The sequence below is a fragment of the Talpa occidentalis genome, unplaced genomic scaffold, assembly GCF_014898055.3.
Source record: "Talpa occidentalis isolate TD23 unplaced genomic scaffold, MPIMG_talOcc4v2.1 talOcc4.2, whole genome shotgun sequence".
Taxonomy (NCBI): domain Eukaryota; kingdom Metazoa; phylum Chordata; class Mammalia; order Eulipotyphla; family Talpidae; genus Talpa; species Talpa occidentalis.
In genome coordinates this window covers 84,320,724-84,348,082 of record NW_023602073.1, presented here as the reverse complement: position 1 = coordinate 84,348,082, position 27,359 = coordinate 84,320,724, and the positions used below count along the sequence as shown (strand labels likewise).

General features: G+C 32.1%; 1 protein-coding gene across 22 annotated transcripts in view; it reads right to left on the bottom strand.

Moving 5' to 3' along the window:
- RIMS1 (regulating synaptic membrane exocytosis 1) overlaps positions 1–27,359 on the bottom strand; it is a 461,872-nt gene that overhangs the window by 79,062 nt on the left and 355,451 nt on the right. For 11 of the 22 annotated variants that reach the window (XM_054698919.1, XM_054698915.1, XM_037519958.2 and 8 more), the window contains 2 exons: positions 20,580–20,692; positions 15,119–15,285 (listed from right to left, as the gene is read on the bottom strand). The exons of the other annotated variants lie outside the window; for them this stretch is intronic. In XM_054698919.1, the coding sequence (XP_054554894.1) occupies positions 15,119–15,285; positions 20,580–20,692 (280 nt within the window). The remainder of the gene's footprint in view (positions 1–15,118; positions 15,286–20,579; positions 20,693–27,359) is intronic. 22 annotated transcript variants of the gene reach the window in all.

Sequence of the window (27,359 nt, the reverse complement as noted above, 5' to 3'; positions counted from 1 at the left end):
AGACACATTTGAGACTGGAAAGAAACAAACCAACTAAATAATGAGGAGAATACTTAGATTGCAGGGCTCCAGGCCTTACCTTTTCATTAGAACAGTTTTACTAGTATTTGTTTAATAAACTGAATATAGATGAAATGTCTTACTGAAAAAAAGAAAGAGGGCACTGCTGCTTTAGGAAGACATTGCAAACCAACACTAAGTGGCCAATAAATTCTGGCACTATGATTTGCAAGAAAAAAATTCAAGTATAAGATATGGTTTTAATTCTTAGCTATTAATCAGTTTTTAATTCAGATAGTACTGTGACTTGGCTGAACGGCTGTCTGGTATGTTGTGAGTCTTTAGTGTAGTACATTAGGGAAAAAAAATAATTTCAAAGAAAAAGAAAACATAGAGACTATGTGGCTTATATTGGGCTTAGTTGGTCTGTTGCCCTATTGTATATTCTATTTATTAATCATATACTTGACATAAGAAGTAGAAGAAATACTTTTTATTGCTCTATAGTAATGTTAGCTTTATAGTATGATACGACTCTGTGGAGGAATAGATTGCATTTATACATTTATTGCTCAGTTTGAACAATAAGCAGACTTTATACTACTCTTGGTATCTGTTAAATTTAAAACCATACAGTAAAAATTTTAAAGGCTACTATTTCACTTCATTTTTTATTTGTTGAAAAAATCATTTAAAGCTATGTTTCTGTATTCATTTTAAAGTATGACTATGTGGATTTCAGCTTGGTTGTCTGAAAGCATCAATATGATAGCCAAGAGTGTATTAATTAAGATGTGCTAACTGAATACACACTACGTATTCAGTACAATCAAGAAAATACAGATGTTAAAAGATTATTAAGAGGCCATATATGATAACTTCCTATAATTAGTGGAAATATATATATTTTTAATTATTGAGTCATATGAAATAACTAGTTTTCTTCTTTGTGACTTTGAAACCTAAATCAAAATATATATTAAGAAATAATTTGTGTCCACTGTCAATTTTATGACTTTATCATTTGTGATTCATTTATAGAACTTTGCATGTCATACACGATGGAGAAAGTTTTTTTTTGTTTATTTAGGTAATATTGGTTCACAGCATTGCATTTGATTTAGAGGTATAAGATCACCCCTTTCAGGTGTTGTTATCCTACCACACCCACTACCAAGACAGTCAGAAAGTATTTTCTAATACTTTGGTATTCACTGAATGCCATACATTAGATTTTGAAGTGTGTGTGTGTGCACATACATTTAATTGTATCTATCACGGGCTGGAAATACATGAGGCTATATTTTTTAAACTAGTTATTTATAGTTATTAAACATTTCTTAGAACAAATATAAAAACCAGTCCTGCTTGGTATTTGGAAAAAGTAATTAAAATTTTTTCTACCCCATTATCCACCTAGTTCCCAAGTCAAAAAACCAGAAGCCACCCTAATTTTTAACTTTCTCCCAATCCTACTAGTGCATTATTTCTCAATCTTTTCACCATTATCAGCCCCCTAAGGAGACTTTTAGATGTTCTTCTCCTAATTGCTCTCCCCATATGATATTTTAAGATCACAGATACATTGATTCTGTTCTATACTGTGCCCCTTCAGAGGCCCACAAACCACTGCAATATCTCAGATGTTTTTATTATCTTGTCTCCACCAAGAGCCAGTTATCACCCTTAGGAAGCATATCACTCCCATTGAGACTGCACATTCAAATGGGTCATCAAGTCTTATTGATTTTATTTCTTAAATAGAACTCATGATCACAGACTGAATATTACAGAGATGAGAAGCTTTTATTGCTCTGTAATTGCCAACTGAAAATTACCCAAATTTTGTAAAAATGAGACATGAAACTTCATCTACAATGAAAGTAGGAGACAACTACATCCTTATTATAAACTAAAGAAAACAGTTTTCACAATCAGTGAAATGTGGACTAAAACGAGGAGAAATACCAGAAGTAGATGCTGTCTCATTCACCAATAAATAGAATGTAGAGTTCTCTAAAATAAGTGGCACAATCTTTAAAAGTCCAATCAAAAATTATCATCTAGAATTTGTGAGATCTAGGGAAAACTTTTGCTCTGCAATACCCTGAAATGATGTTTAATACCTCAGAGTATAAAACTCCAATTGGGTAGAAAACTCAACAAATATGAAGTCTTGTGGTAGAGTAGGGTAATAGGGGCAATATATAAGGGTCAATATGGCAACAGTTGTTAAGTATAGTTTGCAAAGAAATAAGTAGATACAGCACAATTATCACACATGCATCTTCATTACTAACCACATGGAGATTCTGATAACATCACTGGTTTGGGTAATTCTATCCTTATTCAGAAATAAGCAATAACTTGACATAGTCCTTTTAATTCCTGGCATGACTGTTTAGCTTATATCAGACTAATCTTCCCATCCATAAAACTAAAAAAGCTAAACAAGAACAAAAGCAGTTTGAAGGCACTTAGAAGTTTCAAAGTAGGAAGAAATTTGAGGGGCTCCAATCCTTGAAAGAGGAGAAGCACATGCAGTGAGGGCCAAATTTATACATTTCCTCTGAAGGTATTTTTCAACTCAGTGATATGGGGAATTCGAGTTTAAGAGGAGAACAGAAGTTTCACTCGGCTGAGGAGACAGATGTTACAATTCAGAACTGATGAAGTTGGAAACTGAATGGAAGACTCCCATCCAATACATATCCCCATAAGTAACATGCACACTGCTGATGTGTGCATGCATGGAAAGACACAAGAGACCAAACAAAAGGCAGCAGCTGAGAGATTAAAGAGACAAGATTCCATTGCTGAGCAGAAATAAATTGACTTCAAGTTTCTTATAGTTAGAGGGGTTTGATAAACAATTTTGAGTTCCTGTAAAAAGTCCAGAAGGGCCAAACTCTGGGAATAAGTGTTTTATTGTATCAGTAATGAAAAGATTTTAATCTTGAGCAAAACAAGATTAATTCTGCATACCAAAAGAAAATTGTCCTCATCTGTATTGAGAATTTGAGAAGTCCTATACAAAGAAATAGGTCCCAAGGTTCCATGCACAGACAGTAAAGCCAGTGCTCTCAATTCATGTACTTGAGAGGGACAGAGCCCAGGAGTTTTGGTAACAGAAAAGTTCTGACTAATGTGGCCGCTTACATAAAAGATTAGACTCCTAGTTAAAGGGGTATCTATTCCAATGATTAAATATAAACTACAACTTTGGTAAAATTCATAGCTGGGATCTAAGTAAGAGGCTTAGATTTTACGAATCCCAGTTCTACCAGGGTAGAGTGCCTCCTTGAATTGTGCAGAGATTTCTAGTATTATCCTTACCATGCTCAAAAAAAAAAAAAAAGGCTTTATGTGGTTAATATCTCATATCTCCCACTATCATACTTTTAGAAAGGATAAAATATAAAAAGTATGACTATTGTTAACATGATGAGATTAAATTTTGACTTAAATTAGGTAACACAATTAGGAAAGGGACAACAAAATAAGATGAATGAATTCACTAATGACAAATACAGAGTAGCTGAAACTACAGTCCACTGAGAAACCCGTGAATTTACCATAGTAGGGAGGGACTGAGCTTACAGCAAGGGAAGATGAACAAATAAATAATATTTGTGTTTTGGAAATATTTTGCAGCTTTTTGATGGGGGGTGTAAGATTTCAAAATTAAATTAGTCATAAAGCAATAAGAAAGATGATGCTTTGAATTCTATTGTAGTTATCTCAGTATATTGTAACTGCCCATTATAGAGATGAAAGTTTATAGCTGATCAGATAGATATACATTAAGGTGGTAATAACATCACATTTTCTTTCACCTGGTAGATTGAATTGATGATTGACAGAATTGATCTATCGCAAGAAAATAGTGGAAGTATAATTAGTTGAAAAACATCTTTTATTATTTGGTTTAAACCAATGTTACCTCAAAAATGTTATGGAGAAAAAAATGAATCTGCATGTCTAGTAAACCAAAAATAAATAAAATACTAGATATTTGAATAAGTACTGAAGAAAAAATGACATATAGAATAACAAAATACAAACAAGAAAAACAATTACTCTAAACACAAAATAAGGGAGGCATTTGAAAATCTGAAATAGTATCTCAAGGCATGGTTGGATAGGAAGGCAAGAGTTTTAAGATAATAGCTGATGCCAACTCAGTGAACTTTCCACACAGAAAAACATGATGCCATCTAAACACCAGTGACGTTATTTCACATGTTCTCTCTGGTTATACCATCTATCAGTTTCTCTTGTTTATTTCTCATCACTTTGGCTGATAGGCATCACAAAGGAACTATGTCAACCATTTTCTCTCTCTACTTCCCTAGTGCTCATAACTGATTCTCAGAAAGGAACCACTACTTGAATATCCTGCAAGACCTGGGATCCACAGGTCTTGTTAATTAAGCTAGGTCAGTGGAAAATAACTTTTTCTGCTGCTGCCTTTGAAAATTTTGCTAATATTTTTCTTTAAAAGCAGGCTGATTGGTGGAGTTAAAAATAACAGCAACAGACCCATGAGCTTTAAGAAAGATCTATATTCTAGTGACAATATCATTTGCTATTTGTGGAACTGGACGAGTTCTTCAAATCTCAGATACCTCATCTTTAAAAGAGAGATTTACTACAGTTGAGAATAAACTTCACAAAATATATTCAGTTGTAAAATAGTAGCTACAAGTATAACTACTAGAAACCCCTAATACCATATTGTCCACAAAATTCTAATTACTTGTAGTATAGTGATCATTCTAGGTGTAAAAATTGCTTTGTATCAATCTATGTAATGTTAGAGGATTTGTTTTGCTTTTATTCTTTGAGTTTTTTTGTTTTTTTTTTTCATGTCAGCAATCTGTATTGAATATGCCTCCCAGTTACATCTCCCAGTTCAAGAACCTTAAACTGTTTGGTATCCTGTTATCCTAGCTATACCTGACTGGACCAAGGACTAACATCTGAGTTGAGAACAGTCTCTAAAGACAGGCTGGCAAGACACCCTGTCCTGGCATGGGGACTCTGACTGCAAGCTATTCTTTACAGATGATCAGTAACTCTTCCCTTAATCCTAGGCCACCCAATCTTCCCCCCTTAAATTGCAACATCCTGTGAATTCCTGGAATCTCTTCCTTAGTTTTAGTTGTAAATAATCTTTCCCTTCACATTATTTTCTCTATCCCTCAACTAAAATATCTCCACACAGCTCAAGGAGTCCTTTCTCTGCTAAAATTACTTCTTTTCCTTATTGTTCAACCCTCAGCTCCTTTCTTTATGCTGACCCACATATTTTCTAGTTTCTTTGCTAACCACTATTCATGCCTCTTAGGCCTGAATTTGGGGGAGTATTTTCCATTTTTCTGAAATATATGCATTAGAAACGCCACTGTGATAGTCCCTTAGGGCTTAATTGTGACCCATGTTTTTTCTTGATCTTTACGGCTATTACAAGGATTTCAGTTCTAACTCCCCACTGGGCCTGGACCAAATGCTCTGAATTTGTCATATGCAAAACCTCCTAAGACATTTATAATTAACTTAGCAATCTGTTTTCAATTCCCCTCTCTAGCTAGAGGAATTTGCATTTCTTTCTTATGAATTGACGTTTGTGTTTTAACAGTTATTTGTTGTGATTTTCACAGCATTATAGGTATTTGAGAGTGAAAGGACTTTCAGATGCTCTCATCCAACATAATGCTAAAAATAGAAGTTCATGTTTATTTTACTTTTTTTAAAGACTTACCCATTTATGCATACAAGAACTTGGGTACAGGCCAGAGGTGAGGGGGTGCGGGGGTGAGAGGACCCATCAGAGACAGAGTGGGGAACAGAAAAGCAGATTGACCGAAATACACTGCTAAGAGGAGCAGCGGGTGAGCTAGGAGAGGTCTGCTGTGCCATGTGGGTACCTCCCTGGTTGGATATAGAACTCATGCTGCAGTGGCTGTGGACAGCTTCACAGGTTGCATTTCAACCCCTTGTGCCGGAGGCCCGAAGTTCATGTTTAATGTGTTACTATTTTCTTGGGTTTTTTTCTTTTTATAATTTTACTCACTTAAAATGATAATATTTAAAACAAAATTGATAAGAAAAAAATATAGCTGTGTAAAGGCAAAACTATTTACTTGCTTACTGCATCCAAAATTAGAGGGCAAATGCCAGGACAAGGCAAAGAGAATTGGATCTTAAACTGACAGTGATCTCTAAGATGTTTGAGAAAATAACAATCAGAGAGTAGAGTGAAAGGAGCTGAGGCTTGAAAAATAAGGAAAAGAAGGAATTCTAGCAGAGAAAGGACTCCTTGAGCTGTGAGGAGAAGATGTGGTATATATACAAAAAGGAATACCATTGAGGTATAAAAAAAGTTGAAAGATGTCATTTGCACCGTGGATGGAACTTGAGGGGATAATGCTAAATGAAAGAAGTCAGATGAAGAAAGCCAAATACCAGGTGATCTCACTTACAAAACCTTAGATCCTTATAATAGAATGAATGGTGATTACTACCAGAAGGGATTGATTATGAGAGAAGGATAAAAGGAGTACAGATCAACTGTGTGGTAGTGAATGGAAACTAGACTTTTTGTGGTGATCAACAATGTAGTATATTCTGATGTTGAAGCTTAAAGCTATACAACTGAAATGTATGCAAGGTTATAAAACAATGTGAATTCAATAAAATACAAACACGGCATGCTATCATATAAAACAAAATAGATTTTAAAGTAAAAAAAAATTATATATTAGAGAGATTCACTATATAGTGATAAAAGGATTAAAACACCAAGCTCTTGCTCAATTTTGGAACTACCATTTAGTAGCCATGTGAATTCAACAGGCTGCTTAAGCAATCAGAGTAATGCATGTAAACCATCTATCAGAATACCAGCAAAAAAATTGCAATATTTTTAATACATTAAGAAAAATAATGTGTTTTAATGTATTAAGAAAAATAATGTATTTATGGCAAAATTATTAAAGGTGACATATGAAACAGGTGAAGTTTAGGAAGCATAAAGGTTCAGAGTAAAAGGATATTATACCCATTCATAATGTGGTAATCTACATAGAAATGTGAATATTTACCCAAAGAAAGTTATTTCTCATTGAGAACAAAAGTTGGTGCCCAGTGATCATTAAAACAATTAACTAGTACTTAAAGATTATAATCAGCAGTTAGCTCTTCAACATGCAAATATAATTATGGAAATTCAATACTAAATTTAAGAATATGCTAGATTTTCATTATATACTTTTTGGCATGACATTATAGTAATAATTTGAGATTCTCTCAAAACAGCTACTGTAGCATTGGGCTTAATATAGCTGTTCTCTGTTGTAATTACACTAAACACATCAAAACCAAAAGGGTTAAGTAAGTAGGCCTAGAAGATGACTTCAGATGCTTTGAAAATTATATAGACATGAAGCAAAGTTAGTCAATTTCTTGGCAGCAGAGTTGGTTTTTTGTACCTGAACCTGATCTAATGAAAGCAGAACACTCCGTATATGCACAAAACCCAAAGGTGGTACTGCTAGACATCATTCATGACCCTGGAGTAAAAACAATGTTCCCTGCCTCTGCCATAAACTGTACAGTGAAGTGGCATTTGAACTTTGTGGACAGATTTTTTTTTCTTTTTGAAAACTATTCCAGGGTTGAACATGAAACAGAAACTTATTTCCCTCAATAATGAAATCTTACTACGTACTTTCAAAATTCTATGGTCAGTATATAATTATTTTTCCCACACAGGTAAAGTCATCACTAAGCTCTAATTACAAATGACCATTTCCACCTATAACCCCATCTTTATAAAATATTCCTGGATTCTATGAAATTTTGAAAACTTTGTTTTATAACTAGCCATTTTAATTGTCTATTACTAGTAAGCATTTATTTAATATGCTACTGACCCCCCCAAAATTTAACTAAACAAGTTAGCAAACTTGTAATGATTTGGCAGAGCAGAAAGGTAAATAGCAGTCTTAAATGGTTTGTACAGGAAAAGCTACTCACCTGTCCCAAGAGCTCTGTAACTATTCTCAAGTCAGTTGTGTCATTCAAAGGTCAAGTCATATTTTGTTTATTTTAGGAATGAAGCATGGCATAATAATTTAATAACTACGGCTCAAAGATTTAGTCATATATTAAGAAGTCTGTTATCATAATTTTACTTTAAAGGTATAGTCTTTTTTTTTTTTTTTTTTTTTTTTTTATAAATTTTATTGTTATATTCCCCATACAATTGCAGCCCCCATTCTGACCCCAATCCCTCCCCTCCCGCCCCCGCCCCCCTAAAAGTGTCTCTGGTTCATAGTTTTTTGTTGATTTTGATTTTCACTTTCTTATAGTTTTTCATTTTCCTGGTCCATTATTTAAGTTTTCTAGATTCCTGCTATGAGTGAGACCATCCGGTATTTTTCTTTTTCTTTTTGGCTTATTTCGCTGAGCATGATCCCTTCCAGCGTCATCCATGTTGCAGCAAATTGCATGTGTTTATCTTTTTTGAATGCTGAGTAATATTCCATGGTATATATGTACCACATCTTCTTGATCCAGTCATCTATTTTTGGGCATTTGGGTTGTTTCCAAAGCTTAGCTATTGTAAACAGTGCTGCTATAAACATAGGGGTGCAGGTGTTCTTTGGAATTGATGTTTCTGTGTCCTTTGGGTAAATACCTAGGAGTGGAATTGCTGGGTCATATGGAAGCTCTATGTTTAGTAGGTCCAGAAATCTCCACACAGCTTTCCACAGTGGTTGGACCAGTTTGCACTCCCACCAACAGTGCAGAAGAGTTCCTTTTTCTCCACACCCTCGCCAACATTTGTTGTTGCTAGTTTTTTTAATATGTGCCATTCTCACTGGTGTAAGATGGTATCTCATGGTAGTTTTGATTTGCATTTCCCTGATGACAAGTGATGTTGAACATTGCTTTTCAATATAATACTGGAAGTCCCAGCCAGGGCAATAAGACAAGAGAAAGACATCCAAGGAATCCAAATAGGAAAAGAAGAAGTCAAACTATCACTATTTGCAGACGATATGATATTATACATAGAGAACCCCAAAAACTCCATGAAAAACCATTGCTTTTCAATATAATACTGGAAGTCCTAGCCAGGGCAATAAGACAAGAGAAAGACATCCAAGGAATCCAAATAGGAAAAGAAGAAGTCAAACTATCACTATTTGCAGACGATATGATATTATACATAGAGAACCCCAAAAACTCCACAGAAAAGCTAATTCAACTCATCAATCAGTTCAGTAAAGTGGCAGGATACAAAATCAACACGCAAAAGTCAGTAGCCTTCCTATACACAAACAATAAATCTGAAGAAGAAGAAATCGAAAAGACCATCCCTTTTGTTATTGAAACAAAAAAAATCAAATATTTGGGAATAAATCTAACAAAAGAGGTAAAGGACCTATACAAAGAAAACTATAAAACACTGTTAAAAGAAATAGAAGAAGACACAAAGAAATGGAGAGACATCCCCTGCTCATGGATTGGAAGAATAAACATTATTAAAATGGCCATCCTTCCAAAAGCAATATACAGATTCAATGCTATTCCAATCAAAATTTCAATGTCATTCTTCAAAGAAATAGAAAAATTATTGATGAAATTCATATGGAATCACAAAAAACCCCGAATAGCCAAAGCTCTCCTGAAAAAAAAAGAAGGGAATGGAGGCATCAGACTCCCAGACTTCAAACTATACTACAAAGCCATAATCATCAAAACTGCATGGTATTGGAACAAGAACAGACATACAGACCAATGGAATCGAATAGAAAATCCAGAAATAAACCCACAGATTTATGGTCAACTAATCTTTGACAAAGGAGCAAAGACTATGCATTGGAGCAAAGAAAGTTTGTTCAATAAATGGTGCTGGGAAAACTGGGTCGCTACATGCAAAAGAATGAAGCTTGACCACCACCTCACACCATACACAAAAATCAACTCAAAATGGATTAAAGAACTAGACATAAGACCTGAAACCATAAAATATATAGAAGGAAATATAGGCGAAACACTACGTGATTTGCACATCAAAGACATCTTTACAGACACATCACCCAAAGCAGTGATAGTGAAGGCAAAGATAAACAGCTGGGACTATATCAAATTAAAGAGCTTTTGCACAGCAAAAGAGACAATAACAAAAACAAAGAGAAACCCCACCAACTGGGAGAACATTTTTGCACCCAACACTAATGATAAAGGTATAGTCTTTTTAAAGGGCATTGGGCACATTCTTTCCATCTCTTTACTGCTTTAATCTATTCACAGGAAATAATAGTGGTGATGACTCCATAGAGAACGATTAGAGCTAAGATGTTATGAAAGTAGACACTAGATCACTAAAATTATTTTCTTTCTCATATATTCAATACCTAACTTTCACTGTCTTTGGGTTCAGTCTCTCCCATCAGCACATTTTCAAGTTATTTTCCTCTTTTTCATTTCAATACTTTTACAGAGCTCAATAGTACCTTTTCCATAGGTACAATGCAAAATTAAGTATGAATAACTCAAAAAGTCCCCTTTACTCACTTTTGATTACATTTGATGTCAGTAGGTACTACCCATGGTCTGTGGTGAAGGATTAGGGTGCCATGGTAGTAGGTGTGTTGTGTTGCCACACATCTGAAGAGGAGTGAACCTGTGTCTCTGAATCATACATTGTGTTGTAAATAGTTACCTCAATAAAAAAAGAAAAGCAAATTTGTTCTTCAAATTTGTTGACTAAAATTCACGTAGGTAAAGAGGTCAATACTTTCTATACTAGGAGATTGAACTTGAAAGCCATTGGAAAATTGTTGGTTTTGACAAAGTGTATAAAATTATATTAGCAACAGAGAACAATTATAGGATTGTGCTTGCATTTTCTTATAAAGCTTGTTTGGTATAAAACATCTGAAATTTGTCTGCCTGGAAAGAAATAAATATAGGATAAAGATAAAAAAGTCAAAACTATACCATGAAAATCCAGCTTATTTGGGGATGAACATCTTTATTTATTTTATTTTTTATTGAGGTAAAGGTTTACATTGTTGTTGGTAGTTTGGAAGTGAAAATAAACAGAGAATTCGGAAACAACATATTCTTTCTGGTTTCTAGAATGCAAGTGTAAAAAATACATTTTTATTATCAATTACGCTGCCTCTATTAAAATAGATATGTTTTAGTTGGGTGGGAAAACATTCTTTGAAGACTATTTAGACAATAACAAATTAAAATTTAGGGCATATATGGAAGAAATCTGAAAACCTAGGAACTTCAACTCGTTATCGATGCTTATATTTTGAAGTATTGCTGATTCTGTATTCTCAGAATCATCTTCGCAATTACTTAAATTTAAGATAGATATTTTTTAATTTATGACAAGTTTTTAAGAATAACTTTTAACTCATTATAAATAGGTCATTTATCCTAATATTATAACCTATTTTATTTTTCTACTACAGCTTCCCTGTACCATAAATGTTGAGAACATGAGGTATGGTCTAGACAACTTTGAATGAACTATTTAGAATGTATCTGGAGGAAGGGATACCCTTTTCAAATTCAAACTGAACTGCCACATGGTAGGACTAGTGGCATTCTGAAGTGGATAAAGTATTGGCTATAAAGTAATTATCCCCAAACAAAAGATTTAGGACATGGTCCCTGAATTCCTAATACTCTTTGAAAATGATTTTTTTTAGAGACTGATCATCCAAATATGTTTATATATAATTCAACCATTGTACATCTTAGAAGTGCTTAATTTCTTTGTCTCCAAACAGGTTTGTATTGCTTTGTATAACTTTACAACCTTTTGTCTTTTAGGCAGAGGGATGCTGATCATCTGAAAGAGCTTATCCCAAATGACATTCAACAATTCTACAAAATATTAATAGATGTCCTTATGAAGAAAGCAGTCTAGAAAGAAATGAATTTTGTATACATTAGAATAAAGAAAGATGAACAAGCTATTCTAAGAGAGTACTTTTAAAGCCTTAATAACAATAATGTGAATCATTAACAGGGAAACAGCATGTGTAGTTGGAGAGCACTGGTCTATACAAATCACACAGAAGGCCAAGGAACCCACTGCTCATTTCAGTATGTGCTAACTTTGACAGTTTCTTGGCCCCAAATATAACTGAATAGAAGAAATCAAAATCATATATGGTATTTTAAGTGCCTACATAATATGGTTTTATGAAATACTGGTAAGATTACATCATATGGTTTCTTCCTATGGTCCCTTATCAGATTACTAGGTTGACTTCTGGAATATTCATCACTCTTTATTAAATGCTATGATGTTTCCTAAATAATTTTATTTATTTCATTGAATAAAATTCATCCAAGGCAATGGATAATAAAACATTTCCTGTGTCAGAATGATTTGAGCAAAAAAAATGATTTGAGCAAAAACTTGAAAAAGTAAAATGTAAAGTGTAAACTCTTAAATAGATTATAATTTCCTTGAATTTGTGGCTTAGATATTACACTTTAATGTGGTCTTAAAGAAAACAAGTTTCAACACAATAGGAACTCAACAGTCTGCTGCTACTTTTTATGACACAAATTTATTAGCATAATCGATCAGATTCGTTCATCTTTTAACCATGAACTTCAAAAGAATTTTAAAACTTGTGAAGAGGTTAGTTACTAAAAACAGAACAAAATAAAAAACAAATGAGAAGCAGCAATACTTTGAGAGCAATCATTTCTCACAGCATTGACTATAAGAACAGGAAATAAACAGCCTGTAACCTGTTCCACATAAGTGACACAGCAATTTTATACTGACGTCATCTGTTCCTTTTTTTTTTAAACTACTCCAAACCCTCCTTCTCAGGGTTTTACCATAAGGTTAGTGATGGGCATAAAAAAACTGCGTGAATGTGTGTGTATACTGTACCTAGAGGCTATATAGAGAGAAGAATGTATATGAGAAGATAAACAGACTAAAATTCAGAGGTTAGTTCTGCCCTGTCCTGTATCTCATTTTTTTCTACTTCTCTTACATAGAAGAAGTAGAATAAAATCACATGAGTACCATATAAGGTGAACACAGACCTAAAATAGAGGGTTATAAGAAAAGTAACTATTAGCTTAAGGGAAAACTTGTTTAAGCCATCAGTTTTAATGCCTAAATTTTCATAATCCACATATATGAAAACACTACTCAGTTCATATGTATTCTAAACTATAGGAAAGGAACTAGGAAGTAGAAAACAGAGAAATACCCATATAAAATGGATTTGTCCTTAAGACATTTATTGGAACTCTTTTAAGGTCTATCCCTCATCTCTTTCCCTAACACCTTCACTAAGAAAAGTCATTAAGAATCAAGGAGACAAAATATCCTCTATCTTTTGCTTCTCATCATGCCATAGCATGGATTTGTTAAATTCGCATTTTCCACAAAGTAACACAGGATCCAATATGTCTACACAGGATGGATTTGTTAAATGTGCATTTTCCACAAAGTAACACAGGATCCAATATGTCTATGCAGTTTCTTCCAATCCTCTTTGTATAAAATCATAGTCCATTGTTATTGAGTGGTCTACAGTTTCTCTGTTCTTTATTTTCCTCCCAAAATTCACATAGCCAATTTTTTTCATGGAAGATAATCTTCTGAAAATCCTTTTCTCTTTCAAGAGAATGACAGTGGATCTACCAATTATTCTTGTAATTGGTTAGTAATATCAATTATGTTACCTAGTAATACTTTACAGTATAGGGTTGAAGGTACTTAGCTCTACCTGTGAACAGAAATTACTTTAAGATTTATGGTTTTATAATTACTTCATAAATTGTTTTGTGATTAAAAGTGAAAAAATCTGTAAGTTGTACTTGTTCGTATTCTTTGAGAAACTGAATTGGTTTTGAAACGGTGTCTTATTAGTATCTCAATGTAAAGGAATTTATTAGAATAATTTTTACCCCTTGATCCTAAATATTTCCATATGGTTACATTCTTTATCTCTTCTAATTCTTTCTTAGATATAGTGAACTTAATGTTCCATTAAGACCAGATACTGTGAACATCAGAAAGAGATAAAACATGTTCCAGCAATATCTTTATCAGTTGGAATTGCTCAGGCAGATTATCGGAGCATTACATTGTTAATTAACAATAAGATAACCACTCTCAATCTGTTTCAACATGTTCAGTTAGGCGTGGGGAAATCCAAGAAGAATGAATGCTGTATATCTTATATATCTTCTAAATGTGCAAAAACATCAAACTTCCAGAAAAAAAGAAAGGTAACTGATTCTATTTTGAACGTCTATATTTACTGGGCTTCTTATCATAAAGCCCCAAATGAAACTTCTATTTCCAAAAACTAGTTAAAAACAAATATAATAAAGGATGCTTTGTCCACGCTGAGTTTGCATTAGTTAAGACAGGACTTGGATTCCTGAGGCCTTTTCCCTTTCAGCAGAGTATCTGTCTTGTTAAGAACACAAGGGCACTGTTTGTGACTTAAACTTTCATGTAAATTTCTTACTGCTCACCTAATATAAGCCAGGATTGTGTATTTTATTGTTACAATTCTTATGGGATTGAAGAAGAGGTCAGCAAACTACAATTTCTTAGGAAAAATGTAGGCAGCTTTCCTGTTGTATTTTATAAATAAAATTGTATTGGGATACAGCTTTGCTCATTTGTTTGCATAGCCTTTGCACTACACTGACAGTGTAAAGTAGTTGCAACAGAAATGTTCCAGCATAGCCTGAAATATTTACTATTTGCCCTCTCAAGGAAAAGTTAGCTTGGATTTAGTTGTGTATTTAATTTTTTTAGGAGGAAATTCCTTCAAATGTGACTCAAAATAATTTCTAAAATGATGACTTTGATTGGAGGCTATATTCGATAGTAGATAGTACCAAATGGTCTATGGGTGACATTATACAATAGTTAATAAATGCTCAACCCCCTCCAGACTCAGTTATTTTAATGAAATGTTTCTGCTACCTGACAGAAGCTATACTTTAGCAAGAATATTTAGGAAGCTAGGTGCATTTTTATACCATGTTACAGACCCAGTTTATATAAACAGTATTGCCAACTCACCTGATTCTACCCCTGGGGCGCTCAGATTGCTCTGACATAAAGCTTGTGCTGCTGAGGCGTGAGGCACTGCTGGTTCGGGAAATGGCGGACACATCACTGACATCACTATCTGATGATTTGGCAGAGACGTTATCACAGCTTCTGTACTGATCTTTATGTATGTTATACTAAAGATTAAAAACAAGAAAGTGTAAGCTCCATCATCAGATAGTGGAAAAAAGAGACATATATGGTGAGGTTAATGACTATTTAATCCACACCAAATAAAAGTGTACCTTTGTAAAAGTATAAAATCTAAAATAATCCAGCACTAACAAAAGATATTATTACCAATATAAAAGTCCTCTATCCTTTGAATGTAAGAAATGGTTTATGAAGACTGAATTATAAACAAAAGAGTTAAATACTTGGGTGAAAAATTTATGGAACTTTATTTGCATATACTACAACCTCAAAATTGTGTATTTTTTCCTAGTACATCAGCTTCTCGCTTGTTTTAATTATTGCCTGTTTTATTCACTTTCTCTTCTACCTGTGGTTTAGACTGCATCCATCTGTCTGTGTCTTGATATGTTCTAAAACAATTCAGTTGATGTACAGTGTCTATTCTATCAGTCTTTCAAATTTCGTCAATAAATTTATTCCTTCACAAAGAAGGGCTGATATTAAAGTAGTGTGGCTAAGCCACAGACCAGCATAGCCAGGGAGGTAGAGACTGGGCTTTAGCTTTTTTCTGTTATGCTTTAATAGATATTTTCAAATTTCAACTATTTACCAGTGTCAAAAGTAAAAAACAGGATTCCTATTAAAATTTTAATATACACTGACATTTAAATATGTAAGTATATCTATGTACATATGTAAATATGTAAACATTTAAATGTCCTACCTTTAAATATGTCTTTAATTTGTCTTTGGAATAGCAATACCTAAGGTTTTAGAATCATGAGGTAAAAGATTAAAAATTACAAAGTTGCCAAAGCAGATACTCTGTTCTTCTATTTGTACTTTTTATTGCAATGAATCACAATGAATAGCTTTCTATATTACATACTATTTATATATGCATTCTAATTATAATAAATAGGAAATAATATGTAATTATATATAATTTTAAACTAATATATAAGTGATTCTTAGTTATTAGTAAGAAAGATGATATAAATTCTTACATTAGAGAACATATAACTTAAAAGCACACAAAACTACACATTGGGATTTAAGGTTCTTGTTAAGTAACTTAGTTTTAGATTTATATGTGTTGAGGTGAAAACATCAAGTGTTTGTTAACCCGTGGAAAAACAAATCCATCCTCTTATACTCTGGATCAGATGAGCTTAATGACTGTAAAATAATCCAAGCATTGTTTTAAAAAATGTGTATATACAATTATTTGCTAAAGTTCACTAAATAAACTAATGCTAAAATCTGGATCTATATATACAAAAAGAAATATGATAATACTATAAACTTTTAACAATCTAGAGAAGGGAGACACACTTATTTAATAATTTCTCACATGATAACAGTTTAAACCTAAGATATTTCAGTGTTAATTCTTTATCTCTCCTATGTACCCATCAGGCAAAGACCTTCACATCAAGCATAAAAACTATGAGATTATCTTTCCAAAGATTTCTTTTGTAGTTACACGATTTGTTTTTGAAAGTCATATGCTAAATTATAATCCAAAAGGAAATTCATATATATTATGTCCAGACTGCGCTATTTGTACAACTTCATGCCTGATCTAAAATTAATATAATTTAAGATAATGTATTCAAATTCTATTATATCTGATAGCATGATCCTGATGTAACATGATTTCACTTCAATCAGAACAGTTTATTTACAGAAAAGCTGTGTTTAAAATTAAATGTATTAACATATAGCTAATACTATTTACAGGGGTACAAACATAGTTCCTATGTTAGTTCCTTTAAAAACTACTTTTCTAAGCATGTAAGTTACATAATTATTATAATGTTTTGAAACATATAGAAACAACAAGTTTGCCCATGAGGGAACAGGAAAATGTTGGGACCTAATACAATGACAACTTATTTAATTGTAGATTTTCTTACATTGTGTTGACATCCAGAACAAATGCCAGTAAAAAGCAGTGTTGACTATACCATAAGGTTATGTGGTGAGTGCACATGGAAATATTTCTCCAACTAAAGAAATTTTCCTTTTCTACAAGCCATTGTTTTCCTTAACCTTACTGCATATAGATATTTGCTACTCTGGCAAAGGAGTCAAACAAGGGATTTTAAAACACTGCATGTTATTTATTTAACTTTATATATTGGAGTAAAGAAAAATTCATCTTTCTGAAATGAGATGACAATTTTCTATATATTGGTGAGATGAAGAAAATGAAAGACTTTTATATTCACCTTTTACAACTTCATTTAATTTTTACAAACTCTGCTCAAAATTTAAGGAATTGCTTTGACTTTCCATCTAGCATGATTTGCTAAATTTTCTATTTAGCGATTATTTTTTTTTAAAGATTTATTTATTTATATAAGAGCTGGGGTACAGGCCAGAGATATGGTGGGTGAGAGGATTCACCAGAACTAGAGCAGGGAACAGACCGGGCAGACTGATGAAATACACTGCTGAGGGGAGCAGCGGGTGAGACAGGAGAGGTCTGCCGTGCCATGTGGGATTCTTGCCTGCCAGCCGGGATCAAACCAGTGCTGCAGAGGCTGAGGACAGCTTCACAGCACTGCGCTCAAACCACCTGCCCCACCAGGGGAGGCCCCAATTACATGTTTTAATATAAATATATTAATTACATTTTGAGAAACTTAATATCCCTCAGGAGGAATTTGTACTAATCATTAAGCCAGGAAATAAGTAATCAATGTGAGGGGAGGTCTTAATTATAGAGCCGCTATTTTGTAAATAAATAATAAGAAACACTCAGCAGCTACTTACAAAACCCATCACATCAATCTTGATTTCTGTTTTGGGCTACAGAAACATAAGGACTCTTTAAAAGGTGAGTGCCTAAATGAAAATTTAGCTTCCAATTATGAATTTCACCCCATCATTGAGGCATGCAACTCTGTATTACATCAATTTAAAAAGCATGGGTGTCACATTTCAGGAATACCAAATAAGTTTTGTGTTTTTTCTAAAGCAAAGTTAGTGATAATTCCTTACTTAGGATTGATATTATGATTAATCAGCTTTTAAAGGAGGTGCTAAGTTTGGGTACATATGCCTTCTATATAGTTTTTGCCCTGAAGAAAAACTAGCTCAACTAGTGTTTGGCTATAAATATTTTGAGAATGATTAACCAGTTTCTAATTTGGCAGAATTTCAATTATGGTATATTGCTTTATCCAAAATGCCAAATATATTAAGATACTACAAAAAATTCAATAAAGAATAAAACCCAAACTTTTATATCAATTTATGACAATACTGTTCTCAATTATATGAAGAAAAATAGTTTTTGTGAAGTAAATTATAAAGAGGTTAGGATAAAAGGCTGAAAAAGATAAAATTTAAATTTTTTACTGTAAACATTATGACATAATATGAAATCAGAATGGCAAAAATAATTTATCTTTTACTTGACATATAAAGTAAAATATAAGCCAAATCTTTTTATTTTAATATATATTTTTCCTAACCTATATTCTTGTTTTTAAAGATGTTATATCTTTGATCTAATATTTACTGCCATATGTACAATGATATTTAAAATCAGGAGTTCCAGGGCTCCCCACAGGTTTTACTAGCTTTGGTAAATCCTCCTGTTCTTCTGAGCCTGTTTTCAAAAATTTGTTAAATAAAAGAGCTGGAAAAGAAGATAATTTTGAGGTGTTTTCAAGTTCTAAATTTCTATAAGACAGAGAATTTGAAACCACCCAAACACAATAAGCCTATTTTGTAATAATTAATTGCGAATTTAAGTATTAATGATGGCATAGACTTCTAGGGCACTGTACTTTGTAGATATTTTGGATACTCATTAAGGGATAGAGTCTTAGTTTAGAATGATCTGGAAAGGATTTCATTATTTTATCCTGATTGATATATCTCTTTCCTGCTTCCTACTCTTGCCCTACCTAACTATGCTCGCATTCTATTTGATTTCATTCTGACTTATCACTAAGAAATAAAGCATTTCCAGCTTAAATGAAGCATTTACAGTTTAAGGAACCTTTTCAAATAACTACATCAAATTGTGGAGGAAAACTAATTTAGCCTGTTTCACAGTTACTGAATTTATATTAAAAAACAAAAATGATGATGGTTTCCATAAAGAAGACAAACAAGCTGAGTAAGTGGTAATACCATGAGAATAAACCACAGAAAAGATATAGGGAACTGGAACCAGTAACTCTATGGAACATGAAGATATTTTGCTTATTGATTTTTTTCTTTATTTAAGATTTTACAATTGAAAACAATGTTTGAGAACCCTAGGTGTTGGGCTTCACAGAAGAACAGTGATCCTAGCCATTGTCTTAGTTGGAAAACCTTTTGCATCTGACCTAAGATGTAAAGTGGTAGACATGAATGTATGGTGGTCTAGTGAAAAATCCTACTTTGTAAATACTGCTATACTTTTGTTGAATCTATGAATGCTTGCCTAAAATGAGACAACTTCCATTACTTAAAATTAAGTAGGTTTTTCAGGTCCACATTTCAAACTAGCAATATTGATTTAGTATAGTTTTTATTTATTTACTTTTGAATTTCTAGCTCATTACTTCCAAAGGGCTTCTTGACATAAAATTGTTAGCACAGGTTGTCTGGTCTTGACTGCTGCCACTCTTGTATTCTAAAAAAAGTCAATGTAGCAGATAGTATATTTAAAATTACTTCATCATATATAAAATTTCAAGCATATTTTAATTAAAATTATTAGATGTTGGTTAGCAGTTGATAAATGCCTTAGTGTATAAAAAATAAATTATAACATAAGTTAAATGCTTATTCACATTTTGAAATAGTGTGGATTTCTGTTCTAAAAGGCTTAAATTAGTACTGTTACTAAAGACAGAACAATAAGAAATCTCACATTGCAGAATTATGTTATTTACTAGCAAATCTCAATATCAATATACAAGCATATTTGACATAAATCTTTATTTTGATATTTTAAATGCAATATTAGAGAGCAGTCAAGCCACAAATTGGTTTATTTATCTTGCTATTTATGTGAGATTGACTAATGACAATCATTATGTGGCCTAATGTCAAGTATTTAAATTTTTTACAAAAAACATTCAATCCAAGTGAATAAGTAATATTTTAATAAAGTTATATCTTTAAAAAAATGAGAGGTTTTTCAAATTTTGGTAGAAAGTATGATCTAAAATTATCATTTGAATGACAACCTCTCATATATCTTGGTCCTTTTACTAGTCCTAACATGTACACATACTGTACATTTTTAATAGGGAAATTATTGTTTGGATACTACTAGTTTTACCTTGGAATATTGCTCGCGATCAAGTTCTTGACTAGAACCAGACCCTGTTGTCTGCTTAAATCGATGCACTTTCATTTTCATCTGTCTTGTTCGCTCCTCCACTACTAAGCTTGCTGCAAAAACACACAATGGAAGCCTATTAAAACATGTGAAGCACCTTTTAGGAACTGAATGGTATAAGATTTAAATGCGTTTGATATAAGTTCAATTAAATGAAACTCAGTGTAACACATGATTAAATTAAACAAAATGCAGAATATACAATGCTAGCAACTGTTAATCTAAAGATGAACATGACTCAAATCACACAAAATGGGGAACACAAATGTTAGTAACAGAAGCACCTATTTCTTCATTTGATAAATATTTTCTAATCCACTCATAAATTATTACGTGAAATCAAACTTAATTGTGAAAATATCTTTTCTACCTAGTCAACTAGTTATTGCATGTACATATATAGAGAAAACAAATATGCACACTAAGCACATCACACATATATGCACATGCTTACATGCATGCACACACCCACTTAACATCTTCAGCTAAGAGTCATTTAAAAATATTTTAATTAATGAACATCTGTTTCTTCCAAGGCAATTTTATAGTCATTAATTTCTAAAAATATCTTCTTGAATATTTGCCAGTCTTGAAAATAGACTAAGAGAAAGGATTAGCTATATTTTTTATGGCTATGTGTGACAACATATTGAAAAATCATAAATTTTAATAATATGACATAAAACTTGCAAGTCTTTAATTTTAATACGCAAAGAAGTGCACTGTAGGTAAAATTTTATTAATTGTCTAAGTAGCAGGAACGATTTTAGATGGGAAGTAGAATCAGAATTTATCATAACTTTAAGACCTGCCTTAAATTTTTGCATATTTACAAGTGAAGAAGAAAAAATGAGTGATGAGTACAGTTGGGTGCAGGGCAGACTTTTCAAAAGCTTCTATATGTGTTATATCAGACTTAAATTTATTTTTACAACTTAATTTTTGTCAGTTCCACAGGTTACTGAACCTCTACAACAAGTGCTAAAATTAACTTTTGAAATGTATATATACATATGCAAATGAAAAATACAAATTTTGTATGTGACTAATACATTGAGACCCTACTAAGAAGACCTAATGATTTAAAGGATAGTGGAAATGTTAAAATATCTTTTTTGACCTGGCTGTTAATTTCACCTCTCACAAGAAGTTTATAAGGACACTTGCTGACAAATTTTTCTGGTGCAATGATTAAACATGACCTATTTATTATCTTCGATAAAAGGAACTGATAACCCTTTAAAAATAAATATGTAGTTTTTGTTGTGAGTTCAAATGCAAATTAATAGTCCAAGAAGTAAACACACAGTTTGAAATTTTTGGCTCAATGTTATAATCATAGTTTATCAACAATCTATCAGATGTTTAGTTTTGTTTAAATTCAGTAAATTAGACAGACATATTAATCCCCAATATCACAGTTATGGGAATTAAGCAATGACACATACTTGGTTTTGAAAATGTTTACTTCAGAAACAATAAGTAGTGACAATTATGATTAAAGGATGGTGCAGCAGAGTTTGAGAAAAGACATTTGGAAATTTATTAATTACCTGACAAAATATAAGGAGTCATAAGTACTAAAGCTAAAGACTACCTGAGGCTAGTTACAAATTGATATAGAGTTATTTAAAAAATTGAGTTATGTTTATAATAAGTCATATGAAACATAAAAAAAGTACAAATATCTGTTCTTTACCTTGTGTCAATGATGTGGGTACTTCTGATTTGCTCAGTTATTATTTTAAGCTTTGAGTAATTTAAATGAACTGCAGTCAGTTTCATTCCATAATTAAATCTTAAAGCAATTCAAAACAGTCTATACTTGTAATAAAAACATTTAAATGTTAGCTTAACTATTCTCACAAAATATTAATTTTATTTGAAACTTTTTGATATGGGGGTCAGATCATAGTTTTTGAAAGCTTTGCCTTTATTATCATGTAATTATTAATGAAAATTACTTAGACACTGAAAGGGCTATTTCCCAGGAGCTTCTGGCCTGAAGTAGTCTGAAATAGTGGCCATGATTTAATATTGCCAGGGCAACATCTCATTTCTTTAGATTAGATTACTTAGTTTATGACATGATTGTATTTAAATTTCTAATTCGTAAAACTAAAACTAAATAAGAAGATAGTGGTAATATAACTAAAAGAAATCTTCAAATGCTTTTTAAGAACTTATTTTTTGCTATCCAGAAAATGACTAATGTTCTGTCTCTATTCTTAAGTAAAAGTTGACATCTTTTAATCTGTCCAAGAAAGAAAATCTCCAAATTAATGGCTCAAAATCATCAGAAGATCCCTTTATCAGCAAAAGTGTAGTTGCTATACAATACTCATTGATTGCTCTCAGATTCCAAGAATACATGCAAAATGCAAATAGTTTATCATTTACTTACTAATATGGTAACACACAATGCTCAAATTTTTTAGTATTTCTCATTTTCTGATGACATGAAAATTAGTGCATATTCTCAAATAGCAGTTTGTGCAAGATATGTTTCCATATATATTTTTCATAAACATCAATAAAGAAATTTCAGTGAAAATTTGGAAGTTCTTTAATTTTTTACAGATTTTGCTTACTTTGCACTTTATTTTTTGACTTTATATAGTGGGATAAAATAACATTTCTGGATTATAGGTACGTCAATCTAAGTAGGTAAATTTATTAACTAAAATAGAGTATCACAAATTTGAAGCAGAAGATATTTTCCTATTAATGTACATGATTATACTGTAATATAATACTTAGTAATGATTCCATGGAGAACTGAATACCTGCCATATGATTATCTGTCCAGTATGTTACTGTAATTAAAATACTCACAGCCCAGAAAGTTTATTTATTTTACTTCAAAAAGAATGGTTAATGATCATATTGTTTATATAATTTGAACAACTTTAATGCCAATAGCAAAATTAAGATGAAATAAAATATTTTCCAATTTTCCACAAATCCTAGCTTTAAGTTCACATTTTATGAACATTCTGAATGGTAGTAGTTTTGCAAACTAACAAATTATTTAAATGCCAGTAGCTGTTCCTTTATCAAAAGATTTTAAAATATGAGGAATTAAAAAATTTAACTTTAAAACTTCCACATCTTACAGAGTTAAATATCCCTCATTTTCTATATTAAAATAATCATGGCACAATTTCATTTAGTTTTTTAATGAAAACATACTTTTCATACAATGCAGTCAGGAGATAAGAGCATGTACTATATACACTGTATTTCAAGAATAAGCACAGATAGTATGATAGGAATATAAGTAACTAATCTATCTCCCCTAGCACCTAACACATAATTAACACCATAATTTTATTTAAAAGTATTTTTTTAGCTTGGAATTTTTTTTTTTTTTTTTTTTTTTTTTTTTATAGAGGCATGCTTTATTTATTTGTTTGCTGGTTTGTTTTGTTTTTTGTTTATACATGCACTGGGTACAGTCAGAAGCGCGGGAGGGTGAGAGAATTCACCAGAGCCAGAGCGGGGAGCAGAGCAGGCAGAAGGACCGAAGTACACTGCTGAGGGGAGCAGCGGGCGGCAGGAGAGGTCTGCACGCCATGTGGGACCCTCCTCCGGTGGCCGGGGAGCAGCCGGGGATCGAACCGGCGCCGCAGAGGCCGCGGGCAGCTTCGCAACCCAGCGCTCAACCGCTGCGCCACCGGGGAGGCCCTAGCTTGGAATTTTTTACTCTACTTTAGTAAGCTCAATGATGTCGTTGATATTGAATAAATTGTGCTTTTTTGAAAAAAAAATTTCTCTAAAATATTCATTGAACATAATCTATTTTCTTTAGTTCAACTTTATATATATATTTTTATATATACATGTACATACATACAGTTAATTGTTATCTTTAAACTGGCATTTTTATTAGAAAAATCTGCAAATATAAAATAATCTACTCAATATTACAATTAAGTATAAAACGAACTTATTTAGGGGATAAATTAAATTCATACATATGAAATTACTTTTGCCTCCTAAATCTAACAAAAATAACTGACTGGAGCATATCAGGTGAAATAAGTAAAACAATTTATATAGTATAATTTATGACAATTTTAATGAAAAGTATTTAGATATTACTACAACTATTCAGATTAAAATGATTACTTCTCCTTTCATGTCACATACCTTGTTATGAAATCTTAATCTAGTGTTAAGATGATCTTTGATGAACCTATGAAGAAGCTGATACTTGCAAACATTGTTTGTACCTGTAATGTACTTCTCTAGATCTATCCATTTTATAAGATTCATGAAAACTAATTTAAAAACAAAGCTTAAAAATCTTTAATAAATCTTCCCTAACCAATACAGCACTGAAAAATTTCTGTAGTATCACCTTCAAAGAGAAGGTGATTTTTTTTGAAATTCCTTGAATTTATCAGAAATTTGTGATTTAAAAAAAATATTGTAAATAAGTTATGTGTAATTTAGGACCAATATAATTTCAATATTAAACTTTCATAAATAAATTTAAACAATTATTTATGATTTTACCAGTATATACAGATGAACTTGTGCTGATCTTTAATTCCTCAACTCCTTTCTATTTCCCCCTATGCATTTAGAAATTCACAAGAATTTGCTTTTTAAAATGTTTGTTTTTATAGGTAAAAAAGATAATCCATATAAAATACTGTTAAACCTCGTAATATTTTCTAGTATTCTATAGGTGAATTATAACTGTAAAAGTGTATAGGAATAATGAAAATGTCTGTGTTATTAGATATATTAAAGAAAAAAGATTGAGTGTTGTATTTGGTAACAAAGTTTTAGCTCGTACATGTGTCAAAGCTGATATGTAATATCTGGACAGAATAATTAATCTTGTGGAATCAATTACAATATGGCACCACACTTTATGAACAGAAAAATTAATGCCTCTGCTTCTTTGCTGCTTAGCGATAAAAAGAGTCCAGCAATGTCATAGGGAAAGTAATGATAAGTAACCACTTATCTGGACTTGTCAGGTAGAATGAAGTATATTAATGAAACAATGTCGCAGTAATTGAAAAAAACTCCTTTTCTGAAGAATTTTGTTTTTGAAAGAAAAAACAGTGGGAATTTTGATAGTGGGAATTCAAATATAAGAAGCAATACAACTTGAAAACTAGATAAAATTACATAAATGTGGAAGCAATGTGGGTAAATAGTACAAGGACTGGGAATGATTAGGCATAGGTTACGGTCCTACAATCACTCATCAAAGTTGTCTTGTTCAATTCCTGATAAATCTCTTCATTACAGAGCCTGTATTTGTAAAGTGAAGAGACTGCTTAGAATAATAACTTTTGGCTAATGTAGTTTATAATTCCATATTATTTCAATAGGATATTGGTAAATTATTTCTAAGTTTTTTTCACATTTTCAAAAAATGGAAAACTACAATGAGCTTCTCTCTTGTTCTATTACTTAATTTCCAGTAGTCTTTAATATATCAATTCACCAAAACTGTACATGTTAAGGGGAAAAAAATTCACCAATTGTATTTTACATTATTGTTTTAGAGTGTTTTTTTTTTTTTTTCCCCTTAAAAGAGAATGTATTCAGTGAATGTTCACCCTTATTTTTGGAGTCACACAGTGTGGTAAATAACTTTGATATAACACTTATGTAACCTCTACTTCTCACACAAAACAGGTATACTTAAAGATTAAATGTTTATAATATTAGCTATGCAGGAATGTCCACATTCTGGGTCATTTTCCTAGAAAATGCATTTGAATTTGCAAGGGTACTAGTGTTCCAAATTTTTCCCCTGTGCCCTCATGGGATTCTCTGGGATGTTAAGGATTATGCTATAATACAAACAATAACATAAAAGGTAACACCTATTCAATGTGAGAAACAAAGTACAACAGATAAATACACGTTAAGTGAAAATATCACACTGCCTTCCTTCAAAGAATTTTAGAGGAGAGAATCTATATTTTGTATAGGTTATTGAAATGGAATATTGGCATAGATGAAAACAAGTAATTTATAGTACCACTCAAATCTCACTGCAGCCAAGCTAAAAGACCAGCTCTTGTTTGCACATGTTTATTTTCATTGAACTATCTAAAACAAAGCTCAGGCTTTCTAGTTCTAGTTCTAGTTCAAAATTGCCAAGCTCCAGAGCAAGACTGCAAATACTAGTCACATACTTGACAGGCTCTAGATAAAATAATATTCCATTCTATCTAGCCCTTTTGTGTTACACAGGGTAAAAAAGTTATTAAAATATATTCAGGTTTTGTGAGTTGTACTAACTTTATAAGGCATTTCCTTGAAGAGAAGTTCATGTCCTTAAGGCTTCTCTAAAGGGATGACAAAACCACACCCTGAGCGGCCCTGTTTCTTTACGTGATCTCTAAGTTTTCTTTTTCCTTGTAATTTGTTAGTCACTTACATGTCTACATAACCATATGTGCACATACTTCACCCACCCTCCACCAAAATTCCTGTATAAGCTTTCATTATTTTATTTACACTGATGGCAACAGAATAATTGTAAAAGGCTTAATGTGGCATTAACTGTTATATTCAACATCAATTTGTGGACAGTCTTCACTTTTAAGAAAATGTTCACAATTTTTTTCCTTTCAAATTATGTTTAGTGTGGTAAAGTGGGTTTATATCATTGTGTCTTTGGGAGTTACAGGTTTACAATGTACAAATGTATGTCCTCACATAATGTCCACCACCAGTGTGCCA